Source organism: Acomys russatus, chromosome 26 (genome assembly GCF_903995435.1).
Source record: "Acomys russatus chromosome 26, mAcoRus1.1, whole genome shotgun sequence".
NCBI classification, from domain to species: domain Eukaryota; kingdom Metazoa; phylum Chordata; class Mammalia; order Rodentia; family Muridae; genus Acomys; species Acomys russatus.
The window spans coordinates 41,866,892-41,877,335 of record NC_067162.1 but is presented as its reverse complement, the minus strand read 5'-3'; the positions used below and the strand labels follow the sequence as shown (position 1 = coordinate 41,877,335).

Here is a 10,444-nt window from a genome sequence, read left to right as displayed (position 1 = left end):
CGGGGCAGCCTTGGGCCTGACTAGGGCTGTCAGGTACAGAGTATCAGGCTGTCTGGGAGGGCCGAGGAAAGGGAAGGACAGGGGCATAGGATACATCAGGTCAACTCGGGGCAGTGGGGACACCCACTCAAGGCCAACAGTTTGGGAAAGGGTGGGAACTATTCCCATGGTGTGTGTGTCCGTGCAATATAGAGACTGAGGTCGGTGTCAATTGCCCAGTCATTCTCCACCTTAAGTTTTTGAAACAGGGTCTTAGAACCTGGAACTTACAGGTTTAGCTAGGGTGGCCAGCTGCAAGCTCTGTAGGTCTGTTTCCAAGTATTGGCATTACAAGAGCATGCCACTGTGTCCGGCTTTGTATGTGAGTGCTGGGAATCCAAACTCAGGTCCCTGTGTTGTTTATGTACCAAGCACATAAACAAATAAGTTTTCCTATGTCATTCCTGCCTCACTCTTTCGAGTTTTGACACAGGCCTACGTAGCCCCAAACTCCAGATCTTCCTGCTTCGGCCCTGAGGGTCACACTTGGTGCCCTTTTGTGTCTGTTTAGACAACTTAAATTTGCCTCTTGGAGACATACCTGGGAAGAAGCAATGGATGAACCCTGGTGCTGGGCTAGGACCCACTGCGACCCTCCAGGCAACGGAAGGGGCTTGAGAGTTTCAAGTAGGACTTTACAGAGAGTAGTGACACTGCCCTGGCAAAGTCTAGTGGTAGGGGTGACTGTCACATTGGCTGAGAGTGCTGTTAGTAGGTAATGGCCAGGGTCTCGGATTTGTGTTGTTGTTTGTTTGTTTTTAGACCTCACAATTATTGGGATAGGGCAGATCCATAGCCCAGAGTGAGACGCCAGTCCACAGGTGTGCCCAGCCCAGCATGGGGCCTTCCACCCTCCCCCCCAATCACATAGCAAGGCCAGCCTTTCATGAGTCACTTACAGTTTATTTTTGCCTGAAAGTATTTCACATCTCTTTGTACACAGCTACGTGACAGTATTTATTATTAACCATCAAGAAAAGCAACAGTGCGGGGTGGGATGGGGGGGGCATGTCTTAGTTTTTTTTTTTTTTTTTTTTATCTTTTTAAATTTTTTTCCTTTTTTTTTCTTTTGGTTTTTTTTAAAATTTTTTATTTTATTTTATTTTATTTTTCTGCTTCTGTTTCTCTCTGCACCAGGGTGCTGTGAAGTACGGAACCGGGGTTGGAGTTGGGGAAGAAAGCAACAACAGAAATTAACAGAGAAACAAACACAAAACGGAATTCACTACACACACACACACACACACACACACACACACACACACACACACACGCACGCACACGCACAAAAGAAAACCTGCCACGGAAAGTGAATTAAGACTGAGACTGAAACCCAAAGTCTCTGTGGTTTTTTTTTTTTTGTGTGTGTGTGTGGTTTTTTTTTTTTCCTTTTTTAAAAAATGAGGACGTAGTTTGGGGGGAGGGGTTAATAAAGTCTACCTGGCAAAGTATAAAACAACTAAAGCAAGGTTTCCATCGAATAAGATTAAATAGATATAAAACAATTAACATCGACTGGTAGGTTTGGTTTGGAGGTGCCAGGGAGGGGAAATCTTTGTGCTAAACTAACATAAAAAGGGCTGGAGTCAGGGAAGGGACGGGGCCTCCATAAGGACTGTCAAAGGGCTGTTCTGTACAGTGAGGGCTTGGTAAGAAAAAGCCGACTGTCTGTAAAAGGAAATGAGGTTGGTCTGCCCTGGGGCACAAGGGTGAAGAGACGCCTCAGCGATCACATCGGTGGACGGGAGGTGTGGACAGTAGGGTCGGGCTGGCTGGGTGACATAGCTCTTTTCCCAAGAGACCATGCAAAGAAGTAGGCATGGGGCATGCGTGAGGGAACCACAGGGCAGGGAGGCCACAGGTTGCAAGTCTCAGTAGGGGACAGGGACAGCTCAAAGGGGGTTGGGGGGTGGTGGCAGCAGGACCTTGGAGGACCAGCTCTATGGGGTATACAGGAAGGTCAGGACCCTTCCAGGTTTACAGAAGCAGCAGAGGGGAGGAGTGAGCTACAATATGGAGACCTATCTCTTTCCTCCTCTTCCCCCCTCCCCCAGCTTGACCCCACCCCACCCCACCCACAAGGAAGCTGGAAACATCTGGAAATAATACAGAGTGGGCAGACTGACTGACGGGGAGAGCATTAGCATACAGTCTGTTAAGACAAAAAGCAATTACTTTCCCAAAGGTCTTTTTGTTGTGGTTGTTGTTGTTTGTTTCCTTTAAAAGTCAAAACCAAAACCACTAGCACTAACCCAACAGCTGACTGGTCCAGACAGTACTACACGCCAAGGGGGCAGGTGGGCAGGGCAGGTAAGTGGGGCAGGTAGGTAGGGAGGGCCGGTCAAAGACTTCATAAATAAGAGCGGGTCCCAGACCCGCAATTTGTCAACATTTCTTAAATAGGTGCGGTTATTTAAATCTTATGTACAACAAGAACCACTTTGCATAGCGATGGTGGGGACAAAGGACGATGGGGTGACATGACTAGGTATTCCTGTCCCAATGGTAGGGGCGAGACCTCGGCTTGGTGCACCTCCAGGAAGAAAGTGTCCTCCTTCTGGCCCAAGTCGATGGCATCAGACTGGATGAATGCCCCCACACATGGCATATTACACAACAAAGGCAAAGAAAATCCACGCAGGGATCCCCGCCCACCCCTCCCCCGCCCTCCCTACCCGCTGTTCCTCCGCTTGTTGCCACCAAGGCCGCTTTTGATCAAGGTCAAAGGTTCCAGTATGAAGCTCTAAGAATCAGGCGAGGGCTGGGCGTGCTGAGGATCCCCCACCCATCCCCCCCTCCGCCCCCCAAGACTGCCCCATCTATCCCACAGCCAGGTGCTGGGGCCACCCTGGGACCCACTGCTCTACGGCTATTAGTCAAGAGTCGTTTCTTTTGTTTGTTTGTTTGTTTGTTTGATTTTGTTTTGTTTTGTGCGACGCCATCCTGTGCACACAGGATGCTTCACCAGGCTTCCGTGTAGCGGACATCAACCTCCTTCAAATTAGGAAGCTTGGCCTGTGGGTGACAGAAAAGAAGGAACCTGGTCACAAACCAGCTATTCCCCTCAACAACCATAAGGTAGACTGCCTGATGCTAGAGAGTGACTGAAGGGCGGGGCTAGGGTAGCGGTATCTCCTACCACCCACGCCATCTCCATTGAGAGGCTGTGGGCTCTCAGGGTTCTGGTATGGGATGGTGGGTGACAAGAGTGCAGGGAAGGTGGCCTAGGAGACTTTAGGAAGTGGCTGCAGAAACCATCGCCCCAGAGCTGATGCAATTACAGTTGCCATGAGAGACTACTGGACTACACACACCTGGCGTCCTGGGGTGTGTTTTCTGAGGACCGAGGCTAAACTGAGGAGTCCTGTCCTTGGCTCCCAGGTGGGATTTAGGATTAACCAATGACATTCGGGGAAAGCCCTGAGCATCCTGTAATAGACTATCTGAGGCCTAGTTTAGCTTGTTAAACGTCCCATTGTTAACTGAGAACAGGCAGAGTGGGTGAGAGACCAGGGCGGCACCAGCAGACTCTTCCTCTTGGGTGCCTCTATTCTTAAAACTGTAATATGGTCGGTTTCACATGATACTTTTATTAAATGTATTTGAGACAGAGCCTCATGTAGCCCAGGCTAGCCTTAAAGAGCTAGGAAGCTAAAAATGATCCTCCTACTTCTAATCCTGCCTTAGGCTCCAAGTGATGGGATTTCAAGCATGTACTACCTCACAGGTTTATAAGATACTGAGCATGGAACACTGGCCTGTGTGTACATCAGGCAAGTGCTCTACCAACTAAGCCCCGCCCACAGCCCAACCCACTTTCAAGATTCTTCTTATCCCCTACCCTCTGTTCCTGTTGGCAGACTATTCTCTCAACAGCTGCTTTGCCCTTTACAGTCAGAAAAGGTCTTTGTCTCATCAATGGGTTCCTGCCTTCCCAATGTCCCTGTATACCCAACTACACATGCACCTCCAGGCATTTGTGGACACAGACAGACAAAAGTAGCCTGGGCATTGTCTCTGCCCTGTGCCCAACAATCTTCAACAGCTTTCCCTACCCAGGCACAAGTGGCACGCTTGGGGGGTGTGGGGGGTGGTCTGTGGTCGCCAGTACAGAGCCAAGAAATAGCTTCAAGTCAAGCTTGCCAGATTAGGAGGCTGTACAGAAAAATACAGATTTCTAGATTGTCTTGAATTGAAAAAAGAAAAAAAAAATCAGGAAGACTGGGCCAGACTGCATAGTGAACCATGTGGGTTTGCTTGTCTGGGCATTTATTAGCACCAACACTCTTCACCAGCCAGGTTGTCCCCAGATGCCCCAGGAGAAGAAAGATGAAGGTTGGTCAAAAGTTAGTATCATTAAGTTGGTACTATGTCCCTCTAGGACATATAAATTAAATAAAAGGCGAAGGTGTTTCCTATGCAAACCTAGTAACCTGAGTTTCACCCCTGGAATTCACAAAAAGGTAGAAGGGGAGAAGTGAGTGTACACACACACACACACACACACACACACACACACACACACACACACACACACACACACACACACAGCAATGCTTTTTATAAAGACAGGAGTGCTGAGAAATCAGCAATTGCTGCTCTTCCAGAGACCTGAGTAAGGCTCACAGCACCCACATCAGGTGGCTCACAACCACCTGTATGTAGCTCCAGTCCCATGGGATCTGATGCCTTTGCAGCACACCCACATATATATGGCTAGCTTTTGGGTGCTGAGTACAGGGTACTGTGAGGGCCGTGCTTCTCCGACTACAGCATGCACAGGTGCCACCCTGGCCCCAGAGTGGGTTTGTGTGTAAATGCACAGATATAGTTAGCAGGTGTGGGTCCATACCTGGGAGCCATAATTCCTTCAAGCCTGATCCAGTGCTGAGAGCACTGGTCTCCTGAGGTACCCTGAGTGTATATAGATCTGTAGCTATGCCCTTACACACACACACACACACACACACACACACACACACACACACACATGCTGACTGCTCTCCCCCGTTGCCTCAATGACCTCTCTGGTCACACATCATGGCAGTTGCTGTTTGGCATGTTGTCTGGCTTGGCAGGTGTTATGTCCATGCCTGGACCAGAGAGCAAATCCAGCTATGGGAAGACCAAAGAGAGTGGTCGGTAGTGGCTGGGGGGCGGTGCCACCAGGAGAGCTCAGTGAAGGAGGACCCTGACCAAAGGTTTCAGGGGACACCCTGACAGTGTCTTCCAGGATGTGGGGGTGTTTCTGAGACCCAAAGGAGGAAGTGTTAAAGGTCCTGCCTCCACCTCCCCAAGAAGCACGCTGTCTGATGATGGATGACATGGCTCAGCGGCCACATTCAGGACCTCTTCCTCTTCCTGGCCAGTTGCCAGGCCAGGCCATGGAGGGCCTGCACCAGCCTAGTGGACAACACGGGCTGCTTCTGCCTGACTTCTGCACCTACAGTTCATCTTTTAGACTTCTTTTTTTTTTTCCCCACTTATATAGTTTTTTTTTTTAACTTAATTAATTTACAATTGAGTTGTAATCTGAATAAATTAATTAAACATCCCGGGCTTCTTATCCTTTGGATTCAATGTATGTGGCAAGCTTTCTTTGTCGCTTCCGCCTTGCTCCTACCATCTTTGTTAGTGTGGCAGTCACCGTGCTGAAGGAGCAGCTCCAAGGGTGGCCCAGAGGGAGGAGGGTGGCCAGGGAGGGAAGAGGTGGCCCAGGGAGAGCTTACCTTCAGATCCTCATAGGTGTCAGCCGAGAGCTTGGTGCTATTCATATTTAAACTGCAAAGGCTCTTCATGGCTGGGTTAGGAGAGACAGACAGACAGACAGACAGTGAACCATACTCAGGGGGCAGGGCCAACTCTCAGTGTGGACGCTGTGAGGGGGTTGCAACGGCATTGGTTCAGCCATCATGACTTCATGATCTGCGGGCGTCAGGGCTGGCTCTTTTCTTGGCTCCTGACCTCTGACCTTCTCTCCCTCTCAGGTCTGGCTCTGTGGCCCTGGGGATCCTGAATGCTTCCCCCCTGGTAATGCTGGCTCACATCTTAGAGCAAGTATCAAGTTGGGGGTTCACTGTTGGAGCCACACAGGTGCTTGCTAAAGACATATCCAAATGTTCACACTGAGATGCCGAGGCAGGGCAGACCAGTGGGGTTTCCTCACTGTGGACTGGAAGCCACCTGCCCCGTGTGTGACACCCCGCCCCCCCGCCCCAGGAATATCTTGCAGGGAGCTGGCTCAGTGTCACTCATTTCCCCATACCAGAGCTCCCACCATCCAGAACCGGTCCACAAGCTCGCATGGCCAGACTCTCTCTGCCACCTCCCAGAAGCCTGCTTCACCGTTTTGCAGCTGAGCCGCAAGGCCTCTCATCTAAGCTGACAGGTTAGAAAGCAGGGAAACTGGTACATGCAGGTTCCCAGGCTCACAGACCCTTGATTAGAGCTCGGTAGAACCAATATCCTAGCCCCTCCCCTCCTGTTACTAAATGCTTCTCCAGACCAGCCCAACACTCACTGGGGACCCAGTAGCACAGAGGTGTGATTCTGTGCAACTAGCAAGGCTAGAGGTGCTGGCTGGGCCAGCCAGTGGCTAGGTGGAAGGTGTGGGCTAGTGTCACAAACTTCCCCCTTTTCCTCTAGGCCACTAGCTCCCTGGGGGCAGGGACACCACTCCACTTCTTCCTACCACTGGGCCTGTGCCAGCATGCATCAGATCTATTACAGAATGGTTATTAATGAAACTGTTCCCTTTCCAAGGTGTCAAGCAGGGGTCAGGCCACCTGCTATAAGTCAGGGTACTCACAGCTCAGGGCCAGCAGGCCGGCGTCGGTGACTGGGGTCTCACACAGGTTCAGCACCTGAAGCATAGTGAGGTGTTCCGACAGGAGCCGCAGGCCGGCGTCTCCAAACTGTGGAGGCACATGGCTTCTTAGCTTCTCCAGGCCCAGGGGAGGGGACCCTAAGCCCAGGGCAGGACTGGGAAGTGGTGGGATCTAGCTTTGAGGCCATGGGCTTCTTTTCAGAGTTTCTGACCGGGCCACAGACTAGGCAAGGGCCTCTCTGCGAGTCTCTGAACTCAGGCTCCTAAGCCTGAAGGTAGTGACAGAGTGGGGGCGTGGGGTGTGTGTGTGTGCTTTTCAAGAGATGGAAGAGTCTTACACAGGTTAGCGCAAAGGTACTAAGCTGGAACCCAGTGAGCTCCTCTCCTGGCAGGCTAAAGAGGTATAAGGCAAACTGAGGTGAGCTCCCAGCCCTGTGTCTCCCAACTTAGGAATCTGTGCGGGGCTTGCCCTGGGCTTCAGTGTTCCTAGCTGGGAAATGGGCACAAGGAACCCCAACCTCCTGCTGTCTGGGGGAGTGGGTTAGGGTTATATGTACAGAGCATGTGGCTGGGCCCATTGGCTCTGAGTAGAAAGGTCAGGTATGGGGGGGGGGGGAGGAGGAGGGCAGGGTGTGGGGCATGGGGTGCGGGTGGGCTGGCACCTGCGTGGACCACAGATTGAGCTGCTTGAGGGAAGGCAGTTTGATGAGGTGCTCGGCGCAGGCACTGGTGACGTTGGTGAAGGCCAAGCTGAGGTTCTCCAAGTTTCCAAAGGAGCCGGAGCTCAGCAGGCGGGCCAGGTCCGCATCCTGCAGTGGGTGGCATGATGCTCAGGCCGGGCCAGGGTGTCTATCAGGTGGGCCTCATGCCCTCTCCCCTCTGCCTTGTCTGCAGCCAACACTGTCTCTGACTACCCCAAAGGCTTCGCGCCCCCAGGAGCTACGGGGTGGTGGCTTGGCCTCTGGTGTAACTCACAGCTTCGAGTCACAGCTGGACTGTAACCAAAGCCAGCACCCTCCCAAGCAGAGCGTGCACGTGCACATGCATGCTGTGCCTGTGTGTGTTTGCGAGTGTAGTATTTAACTGTGTGCCACCGTTACAATGTGTTCCCCATGTGCATAGCTGGCCACCACCCTCAGCCTGAAGCCAGCAGGGAGCCACACATGCTGCATGCCCTAGACTGTAAGGGTCTTGTTTTTGACATTTAGCTGTACCTTAAATTACAGCTAATTTCCCAGCATTCTTCGCACCTAACTATGGACATGACAATAACAGAAAGTACAGGAAGAATCTCCAAGGGGGAGGGCGGGCTGTTCCCTGCCACTTCCTCCTTCCTGTTGGCTGGGATGGAGCCACAGTGGCTGGAGTGTGAGTAGGCTTCCTGGTCCATGAGCAGGAAGCCATGCCTTGAAGGACAGTGGGGTAGCAGCAAGTTAGACCCCCAAGGACTTTGGAAAATGGGACAACAGTGTGCAGATCTTATAGGGTTTGTAAAAGTCAAATAGACTGACAGTCCAGTGCCTATTAGTTGTTGTTACCATGGTTACCAACATCCCTTGGGTAATACTGCTGATGTCACCAGTCTTTTTGAGGTGCTAGGGAACAAGTCTGGAGCCTCATACACGCTAACCTGCTGCTCTACGTGTGAGCTGCAACCCCAGTCTCGATATCGACAATAAGTGTTAGTATTAACATCTTACATTTGCTTAGTTTTCACTTCTCTCCTTTCAATCCCTTTACCTCCTAGAAGAGCTGGCCTGTCTCCCAGTCCCATGGGAGGCTTCTCTGCTCTCCCTCTTGGTTACCCCTCATTGCAGCAGTTGGGACAGTTCACCTTGCCCAACTCCACCCCACCCTGCAGGGACAAAAACCTACTTACCGTGGACTTGGACGGCAGTGTTAGCCTGGTGGGCCCACCTTTCCTTTGCTGCAAGAGAAACCAGACCATTTGAGACACATGTCCACTCTGTTACCGGCCTCATGGAGCCATGGCTACTTTCTTGGGTGGAAGGCACCGTGGTGGTCACAGCATAGGTAGCTTATGGCATATGTGACACCGAGAAACACTAACAGAGGTGGAAATACAAGTGCTCTGGCCAGAAGGGACGTCACCTATCCAGTTCTTGGGGCTAAGTGGCACCCACTTCCACCAAGAGCCCTGGCAAGTGATGGAGAAGTTTTATACCAGATGTGTCATGGTGAACACCTGGGCTTTGCACACCTTCCGCCAAGGGGAGGAGGGAAGGGTGGCTTCAGGGGAAAGGACAGACTGATGGGACGGAGTATGCACACGTGTACAGAGACAGCCTCTCAGCCAGGACCAGCTATGACAACAACACATGGGACCCTGCACTGACATGGAAGTGGGTTGTGAGACTTCTGCTCACCTGCTTCTATCTGACATCATGAGAGAAGTACAAGGAACAATCCCCAAGTCTCTGGGCGTGGAGCAGCAGTCACAGGGGCTGTCTCAAGCTCCGGGCAGTAGCAGGGGACTTACCAGCTCCTTCAGCTCCCGCTGCCGGTCGCACAGCTGTTCGTACATGCGCTTGCCCACGTCTGTGCTCTCCAGCGTGGAGATGATCTGCAGCTGGGTGTCGTTGTTATCAATGATGTTGTATTCCAGCATCAGACACAGGATCTGGCGGGGGTCACGGAGGGGTGTCAGGGAGTGGCCCGCCACAGGACCTTGGCATATGCTGCTTCCCAAATTTGGAGTTGGTCCCAGCCTAATATCTCAATTCCAGCTCCGGGGAAACTTAGGGTTTTCCCAGTGGGCCTGTCGCTTCTTCCTGGTTCCCTCCTGTAAGGTAGAGCCCTGTTCACACCCCCTTGACTGATGGGCAACTTAGTGACTGCTTTCCTGAGGGCAGAATGTAGCAAGGTGGTTCCCGATTTTGACAGCCGTCATAAAACCCTGTTGCTCTGGCGGGGGGGGGGTGCCTAGCTTTGGGGGGACTCTGTGGAGTAGTATACAGCAGAGGGGACAGAGGAGGAACAGTTAGAAGTGGGATGAGAGCCTTGGGTTCATGCTCCTGATAACTGAGCAGAGACACTGAAGCTACACAAAGCAGAGAGGCTCGGGCTAACTCAGTCTCCGTCCTCTGGTTAGAGATAAAAGCCTTGCAAAGGACCCCATGGGCTCCATCACCCATGACAACCCTAGGAGATCCCATGGAAGAAGAGCCCAGGTGAGCCTAGCTACACCTTGGTCTGTTATGGCTCTGTTCTCCATGTGCAGACAGTTGCTCTGTAGTAACAGGCAATCAGTACCGAAACTTCTGGATGGCTGTGACCAGCTTGCTGGATCCCAACGGGAATGAACCAGCAGCAGCCTGAAAAGGCCAGTTGCATACCCAGGAAGCCGCCTTGCCCATACTGCCTGCTCCCCACACAGATCCTGTGCAATGGCACCTGGGTCAGGGCCTCACCTCTGCCATGGTCTGGTTCCCTCTCAGCGCCAGGAGCATGCAGGGGCCCAGCTTGTTTTCCGCCAGCGAGAGCAGAAACTTTTTGGTCTTGTAACAGGAGCCCATGAGGATGTGCACCTGGGAGGCAAGAAGATTCAGGTGAGGCAAC

General features: G+C 52.0%; 1 protein-coding gene across 1 annotated transcript in view; it reads right to left on the bottom strand.

The window, feature by feature from the left end:
- Positions 1-2,941: 2,941 nt before the first annotated feature.
- Cmip (c-Maf inducing protein) overlaps positions 2,942-10,444 on the bottom strand; it is a 198,037-nt gene continuing 190,534 nt past the window's right edge. The window contains exons 15-21 of the mRNA XM_051169014.1: positions 10,297-10,413; positions 9,366-9,506; positions 8,745-8,792; positions 7,528-7,674; positions 6,848-6,953; positions 5,769-5,839; positions 2,942-3,054 (exon numbers count right to left, since the gene is read on the bottom strand). Of these exons, the coding sequence (XP_051024971.1) occupies positions 3,001-3,054; positions 5,769-5,839; positions 6,848-6,953; positions 7,528-7,674; positions 8,745-8,792; positions 9,366-9,506; positions 10,297-10,413 (684 nt within the window). The 3' untranslated portion in view covers positions 2,942-3,000. The remainder of the gene's footprint in view (positions 3,055-5,768; positions 5,840-6,847; positions 6,954-7,527; positions 7,675-8,744; positions 8,793-9,365; positions 9,507-10,296; positions 10,414-10,444) is intronic.